The 24,874-nt window shown below is 48.5% G+C and overlaps 1 protein-coding gene and 1 long non-coding RNA gene across 2 annotated transcripts in view; both read left to right on the top strand.

The window, feature by feature from the left end:
• Nucleotides 1-9,346, top strand: part of LOC109266104 (uncharacterized) — a 28,536-nt gene extending 19,190 nt beyond the window's left edge. The window contains exon 2 of the long non-coding RNA XR_002079552.2: nucleotides 5,630-9,346. This is a non-coding gene — a long non-coding RNA (uncharacterized LOC109266104). The remainder of the gene's footprint in view (nucleotides 1-5,629) is intronic.
• Nucleotides 9,347-11,813: 2,467 nt separating this feature from the next.
• Nucleotides 11,814-21,271, top strand: LOC109265817 (uncharacterized). The gene is made up of 4 exons (XM_053903600.1): nucleotides 11,814-11,897; nucleotides 14,458-14,643; nucleotides 16,039-16,645; nucleotides 20,961-21,271. Exons 1-4 carry the CDS (start codon nucleotides 11,814-11,816, stop codon nucleotides 20,978-20,980), a joined length of 897 nt encoding a protein of 298 aa, XP_053759575.1. The 3' UTR covers nucleotides 20,981-21,271.
• The last annotated feature ends 3,603 nt before the right edge of the window (nucleotides 21,272-24,874 follow it).

The raw sequence follows: 24,874 nt of genomic DNA on the forward strand, positions 1-24,874 counted from the left end.
TCTAGCCGAGTCTTAGACGGCTCAAGCATCTTTTGGTTTATTGAGTATTGAGATTTTAAGCTGCGGAGTATATATGCTTACCGTTGCTCTGTGTGTGTGTGTGTGTGTGTGTGTGTGTGTGTGTGTATTTCACACCAAAGACCGAAATCGCAAAGAAGCCTCCGTTAGCAGGTGTCATGATTATCCTACAAACGCAGCGGCACACTGGATTGCTGCCATGGAGTTATTTTCTTCAAACCTATCTTTCTGGTATAATGTTCTCTTTCCGGAAGCAAACAACTTCTAATGCGGGGAGTCTTGAGTGTATCGTTAAGCCTCCCCAAGCACAAATCCATCCACTGCATTTTAGAAGTAATGGCCTGCATAGCTAGGTATCTCTGTGACCGGAGGGATGTGCCAAAATGGGATCTAAGAGCTGTTAATGAAGGAACTATCCCTGAATAGCGAACAGTCAGAACGGAGCCTTCGATCCACACCAAAGAGGGGAAGGAAGGTTCGAATCCTGACCGCGCGTCTCGTTAACCTGCAACCACGCAGGGGTCAGACGTGTGTCTCAGGGCCCTGTGGCGTCTGCTTGGAGCCCCACGGCTGGCGGATCGAGAGCTGTTTGCTCGCCTTGTCCAAATCAGGAGGTGCAAAGGGACAGCAACTGAAAGACGAGTCATAATTTGTAGCTGACTGGCTGCGCTTGTCGTGCCCCGTGTGTTTATAATCTTTCAAAGCCCAATGCAAAGGTTCCTGTGCCTCGTTAATCATCCGGCTGCAATAGTCTTGCTTATCGTGCTGTTTGTCACCACAAAACCTGAGCTAAAGTAAACTTTTCCTTCCCAAGTTTTCCCTCCTAGCCGAAGAGCTATAGCTTCAGCCTTTCTCAGTTATAGCAACCAATGTCTGTTTCAGGCGGGTCCCTGGGGGCTATAATTGCAGAAGTCTAACCTGGCAGTTAGATCACGTGGTCCCAGAAACCGCCAGGGCACCAACGTGCTTCCTGCCAGGCGACCTTTGGCAGCTGAAGATACCCGTGCCCCATCTGCAGCCACCGTCCTTGCGGGCACAGCTCTCCGATACTCCCAGGGCGGAGTGGAGGTGCCCGTTGACAACACCCAGTCAAAACTTGGAACCCTGAGCTGTTGTTCAGCCACCGTATCAGTTTCCTGTTCAGGGACTGGCTTGCTCAGGTGTTAGTTGGCAAGGATGTTTGTTTGGTTTTGTTTTTTTTTTTTTTCATAAAAAGGACTGCATTTTGGTATGAGGCATTTCCTACTTTTGAATCAGCTTAGGGCATGTTTCCTACTAAAAAGATAAGCATTATCTACACAAGGATGCAGAATATCTTGTTCAGTGTAACCCTTGGGAATGGAGAGCTGGCTCCGCAGCTGAGGGGATTCAGGCAGTGCACACACAGCCTTCGTGGTTGAGAAGGTGGGTGCCGGGGAGGGGGGCGCCTGGGTGGCTCAGTCTGTTAAGCCCCTGACTCTTGGTTTCGGCTTAGGTCATGAGCTCACGGTTTCATGGGTTGGAGCCCCGCATCGGGCTCTATGCTGGCAGCGTGGAGCCTGCTTGGGATTCTCTCTTTCCCTCTTTCTCTGCCCCTCTCTGCTCTGTCTCTCGCAAAATAAATAAATAAACTTAAAAAAAAAAAAAAAAGGTCTAGTAGTACAGTTTATTTCTCAAAGGGTAAGTCCCTTCTGTGTGGCCAGGTGCCAAGCCAGCGTCAGTGGGGGGTTGGTGAGATGCCACCGTGTTGCTGCCCAATAGGACCATGCCAGTGGTGGGACACTGGAGGCCACGGGGTGATCTTGATGGGGGTTACGTGGGAGCAGAGCTGTGTCGGGGAGGAGACACTTGACCTGTGTGCATGTGTCTAGGGAGGTGATGGAGAACCTTATAGGAGAGATGCCTATAGGATGAGACGGCATGCACAGGTTTGGGGTAGCCGGGACTCTGGCATTTCCTCCCAGAAGGCTAGCGATGCCAACCGTCCTGTGCTGAAGCTTGCTTTAGAGTTTTACCCGTTGTGTAATTCTGCTCCATGACTGGCCAATCGCTATTGTAGGGTCTGGCCATTCAGAGATAGTAGAAAACACAGCCTTTGCCCTCAAGCAGCAAATGTTCATGGGAAGAGAAGGACCCATAAACAGAAAGTATAAATCAATAGCGTAATCCAGAGGTAAGCATGGGGGATCATGGAACCTTCGAGAAAGACATCTAACCCTGGGAAGGAAGTGGTGGGGTCAGAGGTGGCTGGTAATATCTGCCAAATGTCCGCCTCCAAGGCAGAAGGCAGTGGAAGCATAATTCCAGGTGTAGGCAGGTGTAGGTAACAGGGAGGCGAGAGTTGAGCGGTTTGTCTTGACGGGGCTTCAAGTCTTAGGTAAGGCAAGGTTGGGGAAAAAGATGGGGAGATAGGGCCATGTGTACCAAAGGAAGGATCTCGGGCTTCGTTGACTCTCCAGCAACGATGGTGTGTGTCATCAGATACAGGAGTTGCTCTGTAAAGGGATCCCTCTGACAGCAGTATGGAGGGTGGAATTCATGAGAGACGAGGCTGAGCCAGAAAGGTCTGTTGCAGTGCATCCAGACGAGATGATAAGGGCTGGAGCCACGACTGTGATCATAGGAAGGCCAGGTAAATAAACTGAGCGGGACTTGATGTTTGATCGGTTACGGGTGGAGGGTTGGAGGAGAAAGAATTCAGTGTCGACTCCCAGGTTTCTAGCTCGGGTGGCTGGGAAGGTGGTGGTACAACCACTGAGTTTGAAACGATAGAAGAGCTGGGCTAGAGCAGGAGATGATGAGGTCGGTCTTGAACACATTGAGTCGGAGGTGCCTGATGGATATTTAAATAGAGGGTCCAGGGGTGCCTGGGTGGCTTAGTCGGTTAAGGTTAAGCATCTGACTCTTTTTTTTTTTTAATTGTTTTTTAATGTTTATTTATTTTTGAGAGACAAAGAGAGACAGAGCACGAGTAGGGAAGGAGCAGAGCAAGAGAGGGAGACACAGACTCCCAAGCAGGCTCCAGGCTCGGAGCCGGCAGCACAGAGCCCAACGCGGGGCTTGAACCCACTAACCGTGGGATCATGACCTGAGCCGAAGTCGGCACTTAAGCGACGGAGCCACCCAGGCGCCCCGAGCATCTAGTGGATTGTTGAAATCTTGGAGGAGAGGTGGGCTCAGGGGGGAGCTGACCGGTGCTCTGAGTAAGGATTGTGGCGCTGCTGGCGGCCAGAGCCCTGCAGGGGCACCGGCTCAGGGCATCCGTTGCTCTGAGGTTCAAGGGCTCCGGAATAGAGCAAACTCCGGTGGGCAGAGATGCTGCAGCCTCGGCTGGCTTTACGGGAGACCTGGGGATGGTAGGCCTGTTTCAGGGCTTGGGATGTTGTGTCCCAGGGCTGGTTCTGGTTCAGGACCCGGGAGAAGGGTAGGCCTCGGGAGGGGATGTGAGTCACAGTCTCCTGCTGGCTAAGTGGGCTCTTTAAAATGGGAATATTGTGGGGTGCCTGGGTGGCTCAGTCGGTTAAGCGGCCGACTTCAGCTCAGGTCACGATCTCGCGGTCCGTGAGTTTGAGCCCCGCATCGGGCTCTGGGCTGATGGCTCAGAGCCTGGAGCCTGCTTCCGATTCTCAGATTCTGTGTCTCCCTCTCTCTCTGCCCCTCCCCCGTTCATGCTCTGTCTCCCTCTGTCTCAAAAATAAATAAACATTAAAAAAAATTTTTTTTAAATGGGAACATTGAAACTACGGGTGAAACACCGTGAAATGGTCTGGTCGGTGGGGCCTCGGCACAGGTTCTTCGGCAGGTGAAGGGGAGGAAATCACCTCCCAGGCCTCTTCAACTTGTGCAAGCCCCCCCCCCTTCCCTGCAGATTCTCACGGTCATAGGCTTGTGACAGGCCTGGGAGCTGTCCTCTGGGGAGGGGGTGGTGTGGGGCCGTTTTGAAAAAGCTCCTGGGGTGATTTCCCCCCGGGTGGGTGGAGATCCCCTGCTATGGGGGACCCGGGGCTAACTGGGGAGAAGTCTTGGGATCCTTCTTATACTTCGTAGCCCTTAAGTTGAACTGTTTTCCTCCCAACACTTCAAAATGTCCTCTAGCCTAACCGGTACAATCCCACCACTTAGAATTTCTACGCTTTTACTCCCGTTGCAGTCATCGTAGAATCATCACCCAGTCACCCGGGATTGTCAGGAAGGCTAAGGGAGCACCGGAATCCACGATGCTCTTTGCAGAATACCATGAAATAGTGACCTATTTATTTCTATTAAATAACTTAAGACAATTTTATGGGCAGAAAGTTTGACTCTATAATATATGTATGCAATCTAAAATTACCACCAACTGTCCATGAAAAAAAAAATCAAGCTGTCACACCAAGCCTAATTGGTGATTTCTGCGTTTTTCAGCTAATTTTTGTTAGCTATGCTCATTTATTTGTTTTATCATAGAAGTCTTCCCTGGCAGACGAATGGTAGCAGTTGCCAAAGTCTTCAGAAAAAATGTAGGAGACAAATTTCAGCCGAGTACGCTAAGGCTGTGGGGCCTTGGGACAGGAGTACAACTCCATCACCCCTGAAAATTGATACTAACTGCCATCGACAGGTTTTACTTGTAGAACCCCGGAGCCCAGCTTATGGAGTAAGTCCTCGGGAACCACTGACTTAAAATGATGACACTTCTTTCTTCCTTCGCTGTCGAACAGCAACTGTGTCGATACATATATTCTTGCCCAAGTGACGGGTGAGCTTTACGGCATGGGAGAACCAGACTCAAAATGAAAAGCAGGTCGGAGCCCCGAGCTCCAGGGACTCGGCCCCTGGGTTCTTTCTGCCCTTCTCCCCTCGATCCTTGCTTTCTAGGCTCAGCTCACAGGCCATTCGCTGAAATCATCATACCAAGAGATGAAGGTCTCCCAGAGAGAGGCCTCACCCAGATGCAGGCACTAGCCCACAGCACTGAAGGTAGCTCTGATTTCTGCTTGGGTACCTTCAGGGCCGGGGAGCTCACTACTTCACAAAGAAAAGGTTTTCCTGAAGCAGCTTTGGTCCCCATCTCCAACTTCTAAAATCACCCAACCCATAAATTCTGCTTCATTTTTGCCATCAGCCCTTTCTCCCTTATGTATTTTTTTAAATTGTTTTTAAAAAATGTTTTATTTTATTTTTGAGGCAGGGGGAGGTGGAGGGGCCGAGAGAGAGAGAGAGAGAGAGGGAGACACAGAATCCAAAGCAGTCTCCAGGCTCCGAGCTGTCAGCATAGAGCCCGATGCGGGGCTCGAACCTATGAACCGTGAGATCATGACCTGAGCCGAATTGGGGCTTGACCGACTGAGCCACCCAGGCGCCCACCTTATTTTTGTATGGGTGCTTACTTGTCACTATCTGGTAAGGGGCTCAGGTTTGGGAATCATTTGGGCCAGAACCTTAAAATCACAATTACCTTCACCATTTTACCAGCTGTTGTGGCCTTGGCAAGTTACTTAACCTCTCTGAGCCTCAGTTATCACATATGTAAAATGAGTGTCACATTAGTGTCTATTTCAAGGATTATTATGAGGCCTAAGGTAATGGAAGGAAACTGCCTGACAGAAAGCCGTCAATGCAGCTTAGATATTATTATTATCCCCTCTCCTAGATTACAGAGTCACCGAGGGCTGGGACCCCTTCTTGGATGTCTTTGAATCTCTGCATACCAGTCAGCAAAGTGCCAGCAAGAGGAATCTAATGAACGTGGGACATGAAAGAGACTGGGCTGACCAAGACAGACAGGAAGCTCGGATAATTATTTGAAATGTCTAAAGTCATCAGAAGGCTTAGAAAACGTAATGCCAGTCCTTCCTGCAAAAGAAATGTGCACAGCAGAAAACAAAACCCAGAGCAGAAAGCAGAGAACAAGGGCAAGTTGGGACAGGAAATGGAGAAGAAATTGGGAAAGGTCGCGCAGAATGAGGTCAAGTTCCGGGGGACGGAGGAGCAAAGCACTCATGATGTGTGAGCGCTAATTAACGTGGTTAAAGAGAACAGCGTGGAACAGTAAATGCCAGCAGAGCAAGGAGCCCAGCTGCAAGGCGGACCCAACGTGAAAAAGAAAAGCAATCCTTGCGCCACACAACTCCTTTCATAAAGCAGCAAATTCCCGTAAATCTGTTCGCCTCCCGTTGTGGCTGTGTAGGTGAGGAGTAGGATGGCCGAGTGGTGGACCTCCCAGCATGTATTACCCCTAGAACGAGCTCCTGGCGCCCGCTTAGGCCGCAGCCTCTTCTGACATCCTTTTCCTCCGCGCGTGGCTGTAGATGCTCATCCGGGAGCAGGAAATGATTGCATGCTTGGGCTTTTCTGCAGTTCGTCTTCTAAAGAGAGAAACGAAACAAAGCAAAAAAGAAAGCTGGATGTTTAGAGATATTCTAAAACCTTTTAAAGGCGTGCCGTTCACTGAAGCAAGGAAAGGAAGGTGGAGGCCGGCCTTTCAGATTCCCTGGAGCGGGGATATGGAAGAATTCATCGCGGGCTAGTTTCTGTGTATTCTGCACTTCAAAGTGACTTTACAGGTTTATTTGGGGATTCCACTCCAGCAGAGAAAGGAACACCTTGCCAACTCTCGACCGTACGATCCATTTTTTGAAGAGAGAACACCACTCTGGGAGCGCTTAAGAGAGCAGGCACGGGGGCCAAGGCCACGCACAATCACTCACTGTCCAGATCAAATCGTGGCCTTTTTTTTCCCCCCCTCCTGGAGAATCAGCTGTTAAACATTTACCAGCACGCTGCCGTGTACAAACGAGATCCAAGAGGAACCAGTTGACCGGCTAGAGTGAACAAAGAGTTTAGCCCAAAACTGTGGGCAAGTAAGCAGATAAGGTTAATTGTATTATGGATCCCTTCATGAATGACCGCCTGATGGGAATGCGGCCTTAACATGACTCAACAATTCGTGCCCTTTGCCGTACATTCTTGGAAGCAATAGAATTGCCTTTTATTATTATTTTTTATTATTTTTGAGAGAGAGAGAGACAGAGACAGGGTGCAAGCAGGGGAGGGGCAGAGAGAGGGGGAGACACAGAATCCGAAGCAGGCTCCAGGCTCCGAGGCTTGAACGCGGGGCTTGAACCCACGACCTGTGAGTGAGATGGCGACCTGAGCCGAAGTCGGACGCTTAACCGACTGAGCCACGCAGGCGCCCCGCCTTTCAGTATTTCTTTTCGTTTGTTTTTTTGCCCCCTACAGTGGAGGCCCCCGGTTCCAAAACTTCCAGTTTACAGATTACACGTGTGTGATGGGTATGGAAGAGCCTGGTATGAGAAGTCAGGGTGTTGCCGGCAGCTGGTGGCCGCAGCTAGAGCAGTGGAGTTCAGGGTTAGGGGGAGGTCGCAGAGGTGCGGGCTGGACTCTGGTGTGTTTATCTCAAAGCTGGTCTATCCCTCTCTTTTAAACCTTATAACAATCTTCCTTCAGTAATCCTGGGTACCAGGAGTGCCGTTGAGGCCCGAGGGCGGGGCCTGTATGTTGTTTGGGGATCGATCTCCGTACTCCAGAAGCTGCAAGCCTCAAGATCCACCCTACCAGTCGACCAGCTTTTTCAGCCGAAAGACTATGGCCCATCTTCCCCAAGTCCTGTGTCTGTAGAGTCCGGCGAGGTACCACCTGTGGTGGCCATTGGATTAATTTCAAAGATACAACATGGTGTAATGGGACAAGACGGGACGTGGAGTTCGGAGTCAGAAGACTGAGGTTCAACGAAAACTAATCGCTGGGGTAGAAATCAGATAGTGGTCTAGGGTTGAGGGTTGAGTGGTTCTGGGAAAGGGCCGGAGGGGATTTTCTAGGGGATAGAAATGTTCTATACCCTTCGCGGGAGGTAGTTACATAAGCATATACATCTGCCCAAGTCCAGCAAAGACGCCGATGATCCGTGCATTTTATCGAATGCAAATTGTATAGCAATTGTCTCTCCTACTGTCCAGACAACTCCTTCGTCTCTATGAGCCTTCGTTTCCTGCCTGAAAAATGGAAGGACGACTTCTACCCGTGCCGTGGGTGATCACACATTATTATTAAATGGGACCACGTGAGTCCAACGTGCTTTGTACATGATAAAAAGCCCTGTGCACGGTGGCTACCATTGTTCTGCTTTTCATCTAGCTGCCTTCTAGAGCAGACTGAGTTGGTACAAATCTGTGGGCTCTGCCCTGCAACTTTCCCTTGGAGATTAGTGTTTATCTGTCTATTTTAAGGAGACTCTGGAGGTATCAAAATGCTGCAGAAAAGCAAATGGAATATGGATTTGCTGGGGAGAGGAGGGCGGGCCGGAAAGGGAACAGCTGGGGAGCAAGCCATCAATCCAGCCGGGCAGCAGGGCCAGCCGGGTGCCGAGAGGGAGCCGCTTAATGCCTGTGAGAGAGTCGTGACCAGGAAAAGCAACGTGAGTAAAAAAAAAAAAAAAAAAAAAAAAAAAAAAAAATCACATCTTGCCAAACAAACTGGGTCACATTCGTGATGGAGTTAGTCACCGAGCAGAGACGGGAAAGCATTTTCAGAGGAAAAAGCAGAAGGTTGGGGGACCACGGTGACTCAGCTGAAGTGGCCAGGGCCACTTTGGCCTCCTGGCCCTGCTCGGTAGTTAAGCGAGAGTCCTTCTGTGGGTCCTGCAGTGCGTCTTGCGGTCTTTTGGGTTTGAACTTGATCTTTACGCCTAGAGGCAATCGCAAACAACCTTTACATTGGAATCAAGAGCACAGCACACATTTTAAAATAGAAAAAAAAAAAAAAAAATCATAGCGAGAAGCCAAGTTAAACTAAGACCGGAAGAGCGGGAGGCCGTGGCGGAGTTCACCCCCCGGAGTTCGAGTGGGAGGTAACAACTGGCCGAATGCAGCCGAGCTCCTGAGTGATTACACTGGCAAAGTCTTTGAATTTAGCAACTTTGAAGTCAGAGCAAAGAGCAACTGTCCTTTGGCAGCAAAAACCTATAAGATGATTGAACAACGCTGAATTCAAATTTAAAATTGTTGGCCACTAAAATAAAGCTGAAACAGGGAACGATGTAGCAGGAAGAAATAATCTACAAGACAAATCTGATGTGTGAAATTTTGATTTTATCCTCATTATAAAAATTTTGGTGCTTTCTGCTAGATGGTTTTGCCAAGAAATGTGATATGTTGAAAAAGCAGAGGAAATGTACCCTAGACGCCGAGGCTATAAAAGGCTGTTTAAAGTGATAGGAATCAGTCGAGGCTCTCCCCGTGACCGAGGTTATAAAATTAGGATCTTAAAACTACCAAATCTGGGTGAGAGCAAAAGCTCCAGTTAAAAGCCATGTCTCAATTTATTTTAATATAACTTCCATTTTCCCACAGTGTTTGTCTTTTCTCTGGGCATGTCGGATTCCTTATGCTGTTAATTCCTTCCCGAAGCGTGGTCTCTGTTGGAGCGAGGTGGGGAGCTGGGGTGAGGAGGCACAGTGAGAAAGCGGGGGTGTCCTTCCTGCAACCTCTGAATCAGAAGGAGGGTGACGTCTGGCACAGGCACTTGCATGTGGGGGACATCACTGTGTTGATCCCAGCTGAAGCAAGCCTGGCTGGGAGCACCCTTCCCACCCGGATCTTTGTCTCACTGGTAATCGGCCACCTCAGACCTCCACCTGGACCCTCGGTGATACTGTCTCTAGCTGTGTCACTCTGTTCGGTAGCACGTGGAGTCCGGGACCTCCTGCAGCCCGGTGCTGGCTCCAAGTGCTTCTTAACCCCGCTTCTCCGAGGTCTTCAGGAACAGTTGGACACACGCCTTACCCCCCCCCCCCCCCCCCAGATCACCAGTGGGCTGTGAATCATGATGGAATCTCTTATTTCTCCCCGGCTGCAGAGGGAGATTTGGGTGTGACAGATTTGGGTTTGAAGCTCAGGTCCATGACTTACTGGCCATCCGGGAAACCTCCGTGAATGCCGAGTTTCTTGCCTGGAGAGGTGGCACAGAGTAAGGAGCCAAAACACAGGGGCTATAATTAGCTGGCTTAACATTTTTGCCAAAGACTGCGATGGGCCTTCACGGCAGGATAACCAAATCGACGTGCGGTCAGTTACCTTCCGATAGAAAGGGACAAAGAAGAGAGATCATAGGCTCCTCAAAGGCTGTGTTTTGGTCCCAAAGCAACTTTCCAAGGACAGAACTGGCAGCACTAATGTCATAGTGTGATCTGATGAGAAATATGCATTTCGTCTTCTTGCCTGGTTCTTGGCACAACATCGTCTAAACCCCTTTGCCTAAATTTCCCAAATTTCCCAAATGATAGGAGTGAGCCGAGCTTGTTTTGTTAGTCACAACAAGCCCCTCTCAACCACACCTGAGTTTATGCTCAGGAAGTGACGTCATCCCTTCAGGATGGGAGCTGGGTGTCAGAGGAACCAACTCTGTGATGAGATGATTGGAGCGAGGGGGCTGGAGACGGAAGTAATCACCAACGGCCAGTGATTTAATCAACCGCACTTCTGTAACGCGGCCTCCATGAACCTCCATAAACAGTGGAGTTCAGAGAGCCTCCAGGCTGGTGAACACAGCAAGGTGAGGGCAGGGGGTGCACCCAGAGAGGGTGGGGAAGCTCTCTGAACTCCACTGGCACAGCTTATGGGACTGAACCCTTCAGTTGTGGGGTCTGTACTAACTCTGGGGACAAAGTGTCAGAACTAAATTGTAGAACACCTAGTTGGTGTCCAGAGAGCTGGGGAACTGTTCGGTGGGGGAAAAAACCCACACTCATTTGGTGCCAGAGTGTCGTGAACAGAAACAGGCTATGAAACAGATTTAGGAGTCTGGCCCACAACGAGCCCCCTGCTGGGACTGTGGCCAAACAAGGTAACCTGATGGTGTCAGAGTTTTTTGGTGGCAAGCACTTGAAAGAGATTCTGATGAACTTAATTGGAAAAGGACTTTGCTAGAAAGGGATGGAAGTGTTGGCTGTTGGATACTGAAGAGCCAGGCCTCGGGAGGAAGGAAGGCTGGCTGTTAGCAGGAATAAATGGACAGACTCTATGTTCCTCCATGAGCACTTCTAAGCTCCAGTGTTTTCTGTTATTTTCTCAAAGGTTCCAAACCCTAGGAGCCAGCTTGAATGGCCTAGATTGGGTTTTATGCACCAATATCCTTCCAATAGGAGAGGTCATGGAAAATCTTTGACTGACAGGCCCTCAGGACTTCTCAGAATGGGGGAAGAGTTAATTCCCTACTGGGAAACCAGGGTACTTTTACCCCAAAAGGTGGAAAGGCATGGCTGGCCAAAGCAAGAGATCCCTGGCATGCTGATTTTAGGCTCCACTGTTAAAAGAGTGTAGAAAAACAAGGAAATGATTCCATCTTGCTCTTCCCTGGCCAGGATCAGGCCCAGTTCTGGGAAGCACACTGTCAGGGGCCTTTGACTACTTGGGAGGTGTTCAAAAAGAGCAATTAAGACAGGAAAACATGACACATAAGAAACGGGTGGAAGACGAGGAGAAGGAACCCAAAGAAGAGACGACGGAGTGCGCCTCTACTGGCTGATCTCGGATATCTGAGGGTCCGGAATGCAGAAGAAGAAAAATTTTGTATTTGGTGGCTCTGAGAGGAGAAACCAAAACCAATAATGGGAATAGATTTCAGTTCTGGGTATTCAGGAAAGATCTTTCAAAAAAAAAAAAAACCCAACTCCCGGAACTGAAATGAGCTGACGTAAGGTAGGGAACTTTCCATCCCTGAGAAACCTTGGTTCTTTAGCAAGAGCAATAAATACACCCTTCACGTTGCATTCCAACACACCAGTGTGTTATGTTCCTGCTTTTGAGGACCCCGACCTAATGGCTGTCGATGACACAGCACTTCCTGTTTGGCCACGTCTGCTACAGAGCACTTTTCCACATGTGGAGTTCTGGATGTGTGGCGTGAGTAATGATGGATGGAAAGGACAGGAGCTCCTCCAAATATCCTTTCTAACCACTTTCCCGGGGCCACATGGGACAGACGTACCACAGGGAGGCCTTAATTTAGAGCCTTGCTTCATTCAAGGACCTTTCTTGCCATAGTTAACATTAACATGCATCCTTCATGGACCTCCCAGTGCAAATCGAGCCAACATCTTGCTTTACCACTGAACAATCTTCAACAAAACTATATCAAGTCTCTTGGGCTATTCCTATTACTAGGAAGCTACCATATCAGTGTTGGAAGGAATTTTGCAGTCAATGAGTTTACAGTGCTTGAGTACATCCAATGGCATTCTAGACAAGTTGGTTCATAGCCTGTTCTTGTTTTTTTTCAGACACTCACAACCTCATAGAGTAATGCACAGCACTTCGGGCAGTGTTGGTTGGTAAAATCCTTTATTATTTTGGGGTCAGATCTACCCTCTATGTGACTATATCAACCAAATTTAAAATGCACAAAGCCTCTGACCAACGATTCCACTTTTAACCCGTATCCCGTATCCTGTAGATACAGTCCCCATGGGTTCAAAGACATGTGTGCAAAGATACTCATTAGAGCGAAGGGCTGGAAATTATTTAAATGTTTGACTGGGGGACTGATTAAACAAATTATGGAGCAGTATCTGTTTTGTGGAAAATCAGGCAGCTGTTAAAAAATGAAACTATTTTCGGGGCGCCTGGGTGGCTCAGTCAGTTAACCCTCCTCCTCTTGATTTTTGGCTCAGGTCATCATCTCACAGTTCATGAGATGGAGCCCTGAATTGGGCTCTGTGCTGACGGCACGGAGCCTGCTTCGGATTCTCTCTCTCTCCCCACCTCTCACGACTCCTCCCCGACTCGTGTGCACGTGTGCTCCCTCTCTCTCTCAAAATCAATCAATATTTATACACAAAAACTTCTTTATTTTTTTTTTTTAAATTTTTTTTTTTAACGTTTTATTTATTTTTGAGACAGAGACAGAGCATGAACGGGGGAGGGGCAGAGAGAGAGGGAGACACAGAATCGGAAGCAGGCTCCAGGCTCTGAGCCATCAGCCCAGAGCCTGATGCGGGGCTCGAACTCACGGTCCGCGAGATGGTGACCTGAGCCGAAGTCGGACGTTTAACCGACTGAGCCACCCAGGCGCCCCCGAAAACTTCTTTAAAAATAGGTCTTCTTACAGAGAACAAACTGAGGGTTGATGGAGGGAGGTGCGTGGGGGATGGGAGAGAGGGGGGATGGGCATTAAGGAGGGCACTTGTTGTGATGAGCACGGAGTGTTGTATGTAAGTGATGAGTCACTCGATTCTACTCCTGAAATCAATACTGCATCATATGTTAACTAACTGGAATTTAAATAAAAATTTGAAAAGAAAAAAACATGTCTTCTTAGGCAACAAAAACAAAAATAGGCAAATGAGACGATATCAAGCTTAAAAACCTCTGTGCATCAAAGGAAACAAGAGTGAAAAGCAACCCACAGAAAATATTGGCAAATCATGTATGTGATAAGGGATGAAGGACAAAAATATATAAGGAACTTCCATACATTAACAACAAAAACCCCAAATAACCTGATTAAAAAATGGGCAATGGACCCGAATAGGCTATTCTCTGAAGAAGATATTCAGATGGCAACAAGTATATAAAAACATGCTCAATATCCTTAATCATCAGAAATATGTAAATCAAAGTTACAATGAGCTATCACCGCAGGCCCATTAGGAGGACCATTATCAAAAGAAAAGAAAATAACAATTGTTGGCAAGGAGGCAGAGAAATCGGAACCCTGTGCACTGTGGGTAGGAATGTAAAATGGTGCAGCCATATGGAAAACAGTATGGAAGTTCCTAAAAAAATTAAAAATAAAATTACCATATGATCTAGCAATCCCACTTCTGGGTATATATCCAAAAGAATTCAAAGCAGGGTTTCAAAGAGATAGTTGTACGTTTACGTTCCTTAGACCATTATTCAAGATGACCAACAGGAAATGACCCACACGCCGATGGACAAACGAAACAAATGACATGTGGTATATACACACAGTGAAATATTACGCAGCCTCAAAAAAGAAGGAAATCCTCACACATGCTACCGCACGGATGAACCTTACGCACGTTATGCTAAGAGAAATAAGTCGGTCACAAAAAGATGGGGACAGCGTGACTCCGCTCACGTGAAGTGTCTAAAGCAGTCAAAATGATAAAAACAGAAAAGAGAAAGATGGTTGCCAAGGGCTGGGGGATGGGCAGGGGAAATTCACGTTTAGCGGGGACAGAGTCAGTTTGGCAAGACGAAAAAGTTCTAGAGATCTGTTGCGCAACAATGTGAATATACTTAATGGTACTGAATTGTACATTTCAAAATGGTTAAGATGGCTTAAAAAAAAAAAAAAAATCTGACCTCTTAAATCCTAGGACAGGGCCCACCCGGTTCTACCTCTAAAACTGTACAAAATACTTTCGTCTTTTTTCTGCTGCGGCAGGCCTTTCAAGACCTCTCCCAAGGCCCCTTAAACTGGCTGCCTCTTCTCCAGGTGAAACAAGCTCTTATTTCCATCGGTTCTGCCCCTGTCGTCTTAGCGCCCTTCTCCCGGCAGACCCAGAACCGGCCGCTGAGGTGCAGCAGGACGGTGGGGCTTGGGAGAGAGGGCTCCCAGACACGCACCCCTGCCCGGGGAGACCCTGTCCTGAGCACTCAGTGGGAGCGTAGTGGCTACCCGGTGAGGGTGTCTCACAGGGGGTATCTGGGGGAGGGAAGGCCCTTGAGTGGGACACAGACCAAGAGGGAACTGAGCCTGCGTATGAAAAGGCAAGCTTTGCTAAGCGTGTGATGGCCCGACTTTACTACATGAATGTTCCCTACACACAGCCACGAATTTGCTGGAACAAGACAGAAGACCAGTATCGCTTACGTTCACATGGCTCCTTTATACTTTTTAAGGCATTCTGCAACCGGATTAAAGGTGCCACTCACGACAATTCTTTGAGGAGGGCGGTCAGCAACTATTTTTCTCATTTCAGGAAGAGGTGACCTCAGCCAGAAGGATTAAGGACTTACTCTGTCTTCTGTGTCATCCTTACTGGGCTGACCCTTTCCACTCTGCAGGCTGCCTTTGATTGCACATAAAAACAAGCAAAACGAAAAGCAAAAGCAAAAATGACCATTTTGCTCAATTGTCCCAAGCCTTGTAATTTTGAAAGACGAGAATGTTTTCTATGGAGATAGATGCAAGAGGCCGAACTATTTCCAGCTCATAATGCACACCCGTAAGTGCCAAAGACTATTTGTGGGGTACCCTTGGACTAGTGCCCTCACTGAGCCTGGGGACCTGGGGCGGCTTCTTTGATTAACACCTGAACCTGCCTCCACCAGCGGGTAAGAGACCAGTTAAACGTCCCGCTCTGGGGAAAGGGAAGTCCTCTCCCCTTGGCTATGTAAGAGGATCTGAACATCCTTAGGGCCAGGAGTCTCCTAGCCTGGGCCCTACACGGGGCCCAGGGGATCCCTCTCCCGCAGGGGCTGGAAACCAGGATGGCAGCTGACAGAGGTGGGAAGGCAGAGGCAAAGGGGGCCTCGGGCAGCCAGGATTAAAGAACGTGGGTATTCAGAGGCCTCCAGCAAAGCAGCGCTGTGCACGTCACCCTGGCCCTGGCTGTTTCTCCCCGTCAGTACGTGGCCCTGACGCTGCCCTTCTGCCTATGGTAACTTTATTTTCCCCTTTCAGGCTGCTCTCCCCGACCATGTTAACCTAATTTCATCGGGGTAAACAAGTTAGGGAAGTAAAAGGAAGCGGCACATAGGAAAATTTCCTTGCAGTCCGGAGCATCAAGGTCCCCAGGGGAATGAGTTAAGGGGCTTCTCTGCTGGCACAGAGGAAAAGCCATTTTGCTGCAAAAGACACTCCCAGGTGTCCTAAGCTGGCAGATTCCCGGCTAGGGAGAAACGGAGGCAGGGAGAGGAATGTGGAGGGCTCTCTGCAGGAAGTCGGCTTTCTGGCCTCTGGCTGGGCGATCTAGTGGCAGGGAGTGCTATTTAAAATATTTAACCGGCGGGCCTGACCAATCAGAGCCCGGCTTCCAGCGCCGGCTCCGGGAGGCCCTCTGCTGGTCCGTAGGTTCCAATTCGGCTGCAGCGGGGGTGGGGCAGCCAGGGGAGGGGCCGGGGCCGTGGCCGTGGCTGTTTACCACCCGGTGCGGAATCGTTCCCACGTGAACACGTGGTGTGGCTGCCGCAGTTCACAGCGGCTGGACGCCGTCCCGGTGGGGGTGGGGTAAGAGCCGGTGGTCCCGGGCGCCTCCCCCGCCGCCTGGCGCTGCCCCGAAGTGCCAGTGCCGAATCGCGGCTGGCACCGGTGGCCTCTTCCAGCCTGGCAGAATCGCGCACGTTCGTTCTCCCTCCTGCCGAGGCAGGCGGTGCCCGAGCGTCCCGCGGGCGCGGCCAGGCGCCCCTCTGCCCGAAGGAGCTCCCGTCTGACCTCGGAAGCGGAGGCACGTCTTGCTTCACCAGCAGGAACCCCTCTCCGGCCTTCTCCCCCTCGCCTTCCCGGGTGACGAGCAGCTGCAACGAGCCGGCGGACCGGATGCCTCAGCCCGGGAATCCGGGGCTCTTCCTGCGTAAAGAGGAGGGGCCTGGGCTTCCAGAACCACTGACAGATGTCTGTGGGAAAGGGCTTCCACACCTGCCAAACCGCCAGCTTCCTTTCTCATTCTCGAGGGCTCGAGGTAACACGAGCTTGTGAAAAATGTGTCGTGTGCGCCGCGGTTTCCACTTTCACCCAAGGCCAGCCAGCTCGTCTCCCGAGCGTGAAAAATCAGGTGGCTGAGTTTCCTAAGGCGGGAGGCGAGTGGTGGCCTGTGAAACCAGGTGCGCGTCCCCCTTCCCCCCGCCATCCCCCCAGGCGCCTTGCAAACCAGACCAGCCTGGACCACGCACGAGAGGGGGGCCGGAGTAGACCCTTAGATCCTTGGCCCTGAGAGGGAGACCTTAAAGATCCCTTTTTGATTTTTCCCGGTCTGAAAACTTGTGCCGGGGGAAGGCTTGAAATGGAGAGCTTCATCTCATTCCTTTGATTTCTACACATAGTACTTTCACTTTCAGTCCATGTATAAAGAGTTTTAAAATTCGTATGTTTACGAGGCGCATGAAGAAATCACAACACAGTAGTCTCCCCCGCCTTACCCATTCTTCTCTCCATTTATTGATTCCCGGAGCCAACAGCTGTCTATGATTTTGGCTGTACCCCAGGTATGCGCAGCGATCATTGCCGGATAATATGCTTATAAAGCTGCATCTTTGTTAATTTTAGAAATCACCCGCGGACTGGGGCACCTGGGTGGCTCAGCCAGTTAAGCGTCAGACGTCGCTCAGGTCAGGATCTCACATTCGTGAGTTCAGGCCCTGCGTTAGGCTCGCTGCGGTCAGCACAGAGCCCGCTGCGGATCCTCTGCCCCTCTCTCTCTGTCCGCCTCTCTCTGTGCCCCCCCCCTTGTGCATTTTTCTCGCTCTCAAAATGAACAGATTAACTAAAAACACAAAACAAAACACAAAACCAGAAAGAAATCATCCGCTGACTTATTTCTGTGCAAGATGAGGTTTTAGCCCTTTCGTCCTCCCCCCGGACACAGGTACCCCAACTTCTCCGTCACTTCCCGACAGAGGTCCTGTATTTCTTCTCTTCCTAGATGCCATCCATTATACGATGGAGCATTATTTATGAGTCACTACAAAAGAACAAAAGTGCTTTCGATGACACTATGATCCAATACTTCAAAACCAAATTAATGTCTGTTTATTTATTTATTTTGAGAGAGAGAGAGTGCATGCCTGTGCATGGGGGAGGGGCAGAGAGAGAAGGGGGAGAGGGAATCCCAAGGGGGCTCCATGCTGTCATCATAGACCCCTACCTGGGGCTCCATCTCACAAACCATGAGATTGCGAGTGAGCCGAAACCGAGAGTCAGACGCTTCACCCACTGAACCACCCAGGAGCCCCTGATACAATACTTTATCACGTTGGCTACAAGATGCAGTTTGCTTTTCAGGATGTTAGAATGTGAAAAATACGTGCATTGTAGAATCTCGTGAATTAGGGGACATCACAATGTCCGGCTAAATCACCGATCAGTATATACGTTATTTTAACTGTGTTAATATTGTTCACAGTGTACTATAATTACATTTCTACTCTTGTACGTCTTTTCCCCTTTGGAGCTAATAACTGCCTGCTCTATTTAACTGTGTAGTTTTGGGGGGGTATTTATGAGTAATTCATCCCCAGGCTCTCCCCAGTGTGGTGAACGCATTGGCAATCTCTCAGTTGCAATTCCTTCCCCGTGGGGACCCCCCCGCCCCCCGAGCTGTCTTCCTGCTCCAAACTCAGCGCCGGGTTCTCCTGGGCCTACGGCACTTGGCATCTCAGAGTGTCCCTTCCACATCGTCCTGGGATTTCTCTTTTCTTCTTTTCCATGTTGGATCTCCTGTTCCCCGGAGCTCCTGTCTTCTTTCTTGGTCTGTTCTTTGTTTTGTTGGAGCACGTCTTCCTGAGAAAGGCCTGTGGCAGGTAAATGTTTGGAGACCTTGTAAATGTCTTTAGTCTACTGTGGCGCTCGATAGCTTGTCTGAAGGTATTACTAGACCTTGGAAAGAATTTTTCTTCATGTGAGAGGCGTCCCTCCAATGTCTGGCGATATACTGCTGCCACTAAAGGGACGTGTGCGTGGGCGAAGCTTGTGGACCAGAGGGCTCCCCGTCCGTGACTCTGCAGTGATCTGGATGCTTCCCTGGGGGAATCCTGCTGGATTGGTCTCCGTAAGTCTTCTCCCTTGGACTGGTTGGCTTCCCCAGAACCGGATCATCTGTTCTTTTGCCTGTGGAGTATAAGCCTCATTGCCAGTGTCCTGGGAGCCAAGAGGGTGAAGGGGACTGTGGAATCTTACAATCTAAAATGCAGCCTGTCATTTAATCTCGTTTCAGTAGTGTGTCAGTCACATGCCAGCTCTCCGTTGTGCCCACGGTGCAGATGATCTCTGATTCAACCTTTTCTCCCAGGGCTGGGCAGGGGCAGTGGTCCGGCTGCACAGGTGCAGGAAAAACTGTGGGGAGTCTCAGTGCTCCTTCCACAAATTTCCGCCCACCTGCGCCCATGTTCGGCAACAGAGGGAACCAATTTCTGTTTCTTTCTGAGGTTCTGTGGTGTAGCTAGTTTGCTTCTTACAGGCTTCCTTTTCTGTGACCTTGGTTTTGGCTTTATCTTCTCTGCTAAATTAATTACCTCTTACTCGTCTGCTTTTTTAGTTTCCAAAAGATTGTTGCCATGTTTTGTTTGCTGTTGTTTTTGTGCCTGTCTTCTCCTTGTCCTTATGGGTCTAGACAGGGTGTGCTTCTAAGTGTTTGGCAACTGGCTTTTGGGGGGGGGGAGCCCTGATTTGTAGCAGTCCAGTTTCTGTGGTATAAATACTCCTACTGTGGCTAATTTCAAGCTACCAAAAGGACATCGCTGAACATGCAGATGGGAAGAAATGCAAAGTTGCATATCATTATATAATACAGATCTGCCTTGACGTTACAGTGGGGTTACAGCCTGGTAAACTAAGTTGAAAATGCATTTAATACACCTCACCTACTGGTCCTCACAGCATAGCTTAGCCTGCCTTAAATGTGCTCAGAACTCTTACATTAGCCTACAGTGGGCAAAATCGTTGAACACAAAGCCTGTTTTATAATAAACATTGAATATATAATGGAACTTACTGAATACCGTACAGAAAGTGAAAATCAGAACGGTTGTCTGGGGACCGAATGGTTGCCAGTGTATGGGTTGTTGGCTCTCGTGATCGCGGGGTTGACTGGGAGCTTCTTCTGCCCAACATCAGGAGAGAGGATTGTACTGCGTATCGCTAAGCCAGGAAAAGATCAAAATTCAAAATCTGAAGCCTGGCTTCTATCAAATGAGAATTGCGTTTACACCGTCATAGAATCAAGAAATCTTACACCGAAACGTTGTCAGTTGGGGACTATCTGTATTTCCGCCGTGTGGGCACAATAGCTGTGAACAGTAGACCTAAATGACCTCAACAGAGTAGATAATTATAAAATTACTATGAATAGTAAGTTCGGAGAGTTTGTTAGGTTTGTTTTTAATATAATTTAAAATATTTTAGGCATATGTAATTTAGTTTTTAAACTGGCTGTATTTCACAACCGGCTCAAAAAATTCCTACAAATTTCACAATCAGTTTTCACGAGCCACTAGCTGCTCTCCTGCACATAATTACCTTTCCTCATCTATTGGGGTTTTCCCCAAGTTTTATTGACATATGACTCGTATATTATTAACACAATGGTAATCCATGCAGGATTCACATGCAGAAGAAAGGATGACACTTCATTCGAAGGAAATGATGCTTGATTTGAGGGGCAAAAAGAAAAGTTAAGCTCAAATAAGGTGTGGGGAGGTCATCAGTCCCCACGGGTAGTACTCCGAGGGAAGCCATGTCAACACGATTAGGCATGAGGTCTTACTAGGACAAGGTAGTGAGTTGGCCAACCTTTCTGTTCTGATTTAGTTTCAGTTTTGAAGACCATTTAGTATATCTACATTTCTTTCTTCTTTTTTTTTTTAGTGTTTATTTATTTCAGAGAGAGAGAGAGAGAGAGAATGACTGGGAGAGAGGCAGAGAGAGAGGGAGACACAGAATGGGAAGCAGGCTCCAGGCTCTGAGCTGTCAGCACAGAGCCTGATGCGGGGCTCGAACCCGTGAACCGCAAGATCATGACCTGAGCCAGAGTCGGACGCTTAACCGACCGAGCCACCCAGCCGCCCCAGTATATCTACATTTCTTAGCAGTTCTCTGAAGTGGTGCCAACCAACTTCTTATTCCAAACACGCATGACCACCAAGGGTCCGTGTGATAATGTCAGTGCTTGCACAGCACTTTCTTTAGCCCAGCCCAAAGCATTTTACCAACAGTGCCTCATTAAGTCCCACCACACCCTAGTGTGGGAGTAGAAGGGGAATAACACTATCCCAATTTTACAGATGGAAGAAACAGGCCTTGAAGCAAATCCACCGCTGCTGAAACTAGCTTTCCAGCCTGCGGATTCCGTGGGCTAGCTCTCCATGACAGGATTTAGGCACTAATTTGCGTCTGCTGCCTGTACCTAGCCAGGTAAGGGTACGGCTTTATTATCTGCAATATCAAGGAGTTCCTTTAAGTCCTAAACTATGCGATTCTGGTTTTGGCCTTTGTTGACCCTCCCACACCTTCCAGAATGCAGGGTTTTGTGTATGTGATTCAACAGAATTCCAGTCTGGCTGTAGGAATGCGGGAGCGTCGGCAAGAATGGAAGACCAGATAATTGTGGTTTGGTCTCCATGTTGAGCAGATCACAGAGCATTAACGATTGCCGAAATAGGCAATGGACTTTGTGAACCGTCACCACGTGCCCGGTACGGGCTTCAGGACTTGATATACACTGTCTCATTTAGCTTATTTCAACCTTCACAGCAACACTTTGTGGCTGGTGTTGACATTTTCCCCGTCTTACAGATGAGGGAAGTGAGGCTTAGGGAGACTACGTAAACACGGCTGGCCTCTTGGTTATAATGACTGGTGTAGACATCGATGTCACCCAACAGAGTCCCAACGCTGGACGTTCCTCGCAGGGCCTAGCCGAAGAACCGTCTCTTCTCTGGTCGCGGAGTCGTTCGACTGCGACCCAGTGAGGTGGACTCCCATGTTGTGTGAAGAAAAGCTCTCTGTAGGAGGAGAGAAGGCAGTCCTCTCACAGAAAAAGCGGAGACGAGGATGGGGAGAAAGAATTCGGAGGGCATTCAAATCCTTGCCTCCCAGTCCCCACCTTCCTTATCTAAGCCAATTTGGTTGAGTTCAGCTTTTGTCACTGGACCAGTGGGTGAGTTCTGGACAACATAGTGCTTACACATCTTGCTATCCATTTTTAATTTTTTTTTTTAACGTTTATTTTTATTTTTGAGACAGAGAGAGACAGAGCATGAATGGGGGAGGGGCAGAGAGAGAGGGAGACACAGAATCGGAAGCAGGTTCCAGGCTCTGAGCCATCAGCCCAGAGCCCGACGCGGGGCTCGAACTCACGGACCGCGAGATGGTGACCTGAGCTGAAGTCGGACGCTTAACTGACTGAGCCACCCAGGCGCCCCTAGCCTAATACATTCTAGTTCCATCCACGTTGTTGCAAATGGCAAGATTTCGTTCTTTTTGATTGCCGAGTAATATTCCATATACATCTTGCTATCCTGATGCTAGACATTACCATATTTACCAGCATAGGAGAGCCCACCACCGGGTCCCTTGGACTTACCCAGGTCTGTAAGCAGGTACATTCTCCCCATGATACAACTTTTCTTCCACTTCTTCTTTTTTTCCTTTTATGTACTTATTTATTTTTAAACTTGCATCCAAGTTAGTTAGCATGTAGTGCTATAATTGTTTCAGGAGTAGATTCTAGTGATTCATCCCCTATAACACCCAGTGCTCACCCCAACAAGTGTCCCCCCTAATGCCCTTTACCCCTTTAGCCCATCTCCCCACCCACAACCCCTCCAGCAACCCTCAGTTTGTTCTCTGTATTTAAGAGTCTCTTCTGTTTTGTCCCCTGCCTTGTTTTAATACGATTTTTGCTTCCCTTCCCTTATGTTCATCTGTTTCGTATCTTAAATTCCTCATAGGAGTGAAGTCATGATATTTGTCTTTCTCTGGCTAATTTCACTTAGCATGATACCCTCTAGTTCCATCCATTACTTGCAAATGGCAAGATTTCATTCTGTCTGATTGCCGAGTAATATCCCATTGTATATATATACCACATCTTCTTTATCCATTCATCAGTTGATGGACGTTTGGGCTCTTTCCATACTTTGGCTATTGTTGATAGTGCCGCTCTAAACATGGGGGTGCATGTGCCCCTTTGAAACAGCACACCTGTATCTCTTGGATAAATACCTAGTAGTGCAGTTGCTGGGTCGTAGGGTAGTTCTACGCCATACTGGTTTTTTTTGTTTTTTTTTTTTTTAATGCTTATTTATTTTTGAGAGAGACAGAATGCAAGTGGGTTAGAGGCAGAGAGAGGGGGAGACACAGAATCCAAAGCAGGCTCCAGGCTCCAAGCCATCAGCACAGAGCCCGATGTGGGGCTCGAACTCACAGAGCTGTGAGATCATGACCTGAGCCAAAGTCAGACGCTCAACCGACTGAGCCACCCAGGCGCCCCAACGCCATACTGGTTTTTTTTGGAGGAACCGCCATACTGTTTTCCAGAGTGGCTGCACCAGCTTGCATTCCCATCTACTTCCCCTTCTAAGCACGTTCTGTATCTCATCCATAAGATTCTTCTCTGTTTCTTCTTACTTGGCTCAAGCCTCCTAATGTGGACCTCTTAGAGTTGATAGGCATTACTTAGTCTTCTGACCGCAAGAGGCAGAACAGCCCTGGTATTAACAGTACAAATGACATGATGGCAGTACCGGGCCCAGTAAGGGTCCCCAGACTGCACAATTTCACGGGTAGAATTCCTTTTTTTATTATGGGGTAGGGGTAGGGGAAAACAGAGTTGCTGACTTTTATTTTGCCAAACTGGGGCCAGTAAGCTTACATGAATCCTCCCATTGTTAATTCATTTATTTGTTAACAAGGCTAGTAAAGACTCTGCTGTAAGCCCTGAGGGTATACAACAAGCTTACATTCAAGTCACTGGAAGACTTTAAAGGGCCACACGAATTCTACTCTTCACTTTCCTTGATACCTTTGATTAGGGTCTAGAATTTAGGGGATGGTATAGGGAGATTGTCGGTCTTGTTGGCAACAATCTAAACGATGACGGAAGCAAGAAATGGAAAAGGAGGTGAAGAGGAAGCCAAGGCGGTAGTGGAAGGTGATGTAGGGCATTGATCAGAGCAAGACTCAGAGGAAATCAGCGGGAGTGGCACTCATACATGGGACCAGATGCAGAGGAAAAAAGCTTCTTGATGTGTATCGTGTTTGCATCTGAGCAAAATAGATTTATGAAAATCTCCTTGAAACTCCTGGCAAGGAAACCTGAAAAAGGTTCTGGTAAAGCAAAGCGTTAACAAAATGGAAATTAATTGTATGGTACCTGGTACCTCTAATCTAATGGCATTGGTAAGCTCTTTATTTACCGTATTGTCTGTTATTTTGTGTTAATAAAATTAAAAATTTACCTATTAGAAATGTTGCAGATACATTTGCAAGCCTGGTCCTCCAACCTCATTTCGTTTTGGCGGCTTTAGGTTCCGGGGCCCCCACTTCTCTTGCTGAGGGGTTTCAGCATTGTGGCATCTTGACTGGGGGATGCGGTAGGCCGCCTCCAAGATGGCGCCTCATGGTGCCTGCCTCCTGCTGATCTCAGCTGTCTATAGGTCTCTGGTAGAGGAGTTGAGTCACCTTCGCTTCCTTTGCTGAACTGGGGGTACTGGTGTTTTGAATGAGATCTAGAATGATATTTCCCTTACATTCATCATCATACACTTCTTTTTTTAAAGTTTATTTACTTAATTTGGCGGGGGGAGGGGCAGAGAGAGAGAATCCCCAGCAAACTCCACACTGTCAGTGCGGAGCCTGACATGGGGCTCGAGCCCACGGACTGTGAGATCATGACCTGAGCTGAAAGCAAGAGCTGGACACTCAACTGACTGAGCCATCCAGGCACCCCAGTCATCGTACACTTCTAATCCCTTGTCTGTTCCTTTGATATTTGCATGGATGGATGATAAAGCACACATAGAATCTAGAGGATGACGCAGACAGTTCTTTCTGTCCCTGTTCCAGCTGGGTGGAGTATGGAAAACATTTTTTGTGCACATGCAGGCTTTAGAAACTGGTCTAAATAAGAACCTCTCTCTCTCTCTCTCTCTCTCTCTCTCTCTCTCTCTTAATTACAAAAGCAGTAATATCTGTG

The sequence above is a fragment of the Panthera pardus genome, unplaced genomic scaffold (genome assembly GCF_024362965.1).
Source record: "Panthera pardus isolate Hobbes unplaced genomic scaffold, ASM2436296v1 HiC_scaffold_1, whole genome shotgun sequence".
NCBI lineage: Eukaryota > Metazoa > Chordata > Mammalia > Carnivora > Felidae > Panthera > Panthera pardus.

What these genes read in the sequence shown, in the direction of transcription:
- LOC109265817 (XM_053903600.1), top strand. Translation starts at nt 11,814, where the DNA reads ATGGCTGTCGATGACACAGCACTTCCTGTTTGGCCACGTCTGCTACAG. An exon ending in GGGAGCGTAGTGGCTACCCG is followed by an intron (nt 14,644 to 16,038) that starts GTGAGGGTGTCT and finishes GCTGGTCCGTAG; the next exon opens with GTTCCAATTCGGCTGCAGCG. An exon ending in CTCATTCTCGAGGGCTCGAG is followed by an intron (nt 16,646 to 20,960) that starts GTAACACGAGCT and finishes CCAATTTTACAG; the next exon opens with ATGGAAGAAACAGGCCTTGA.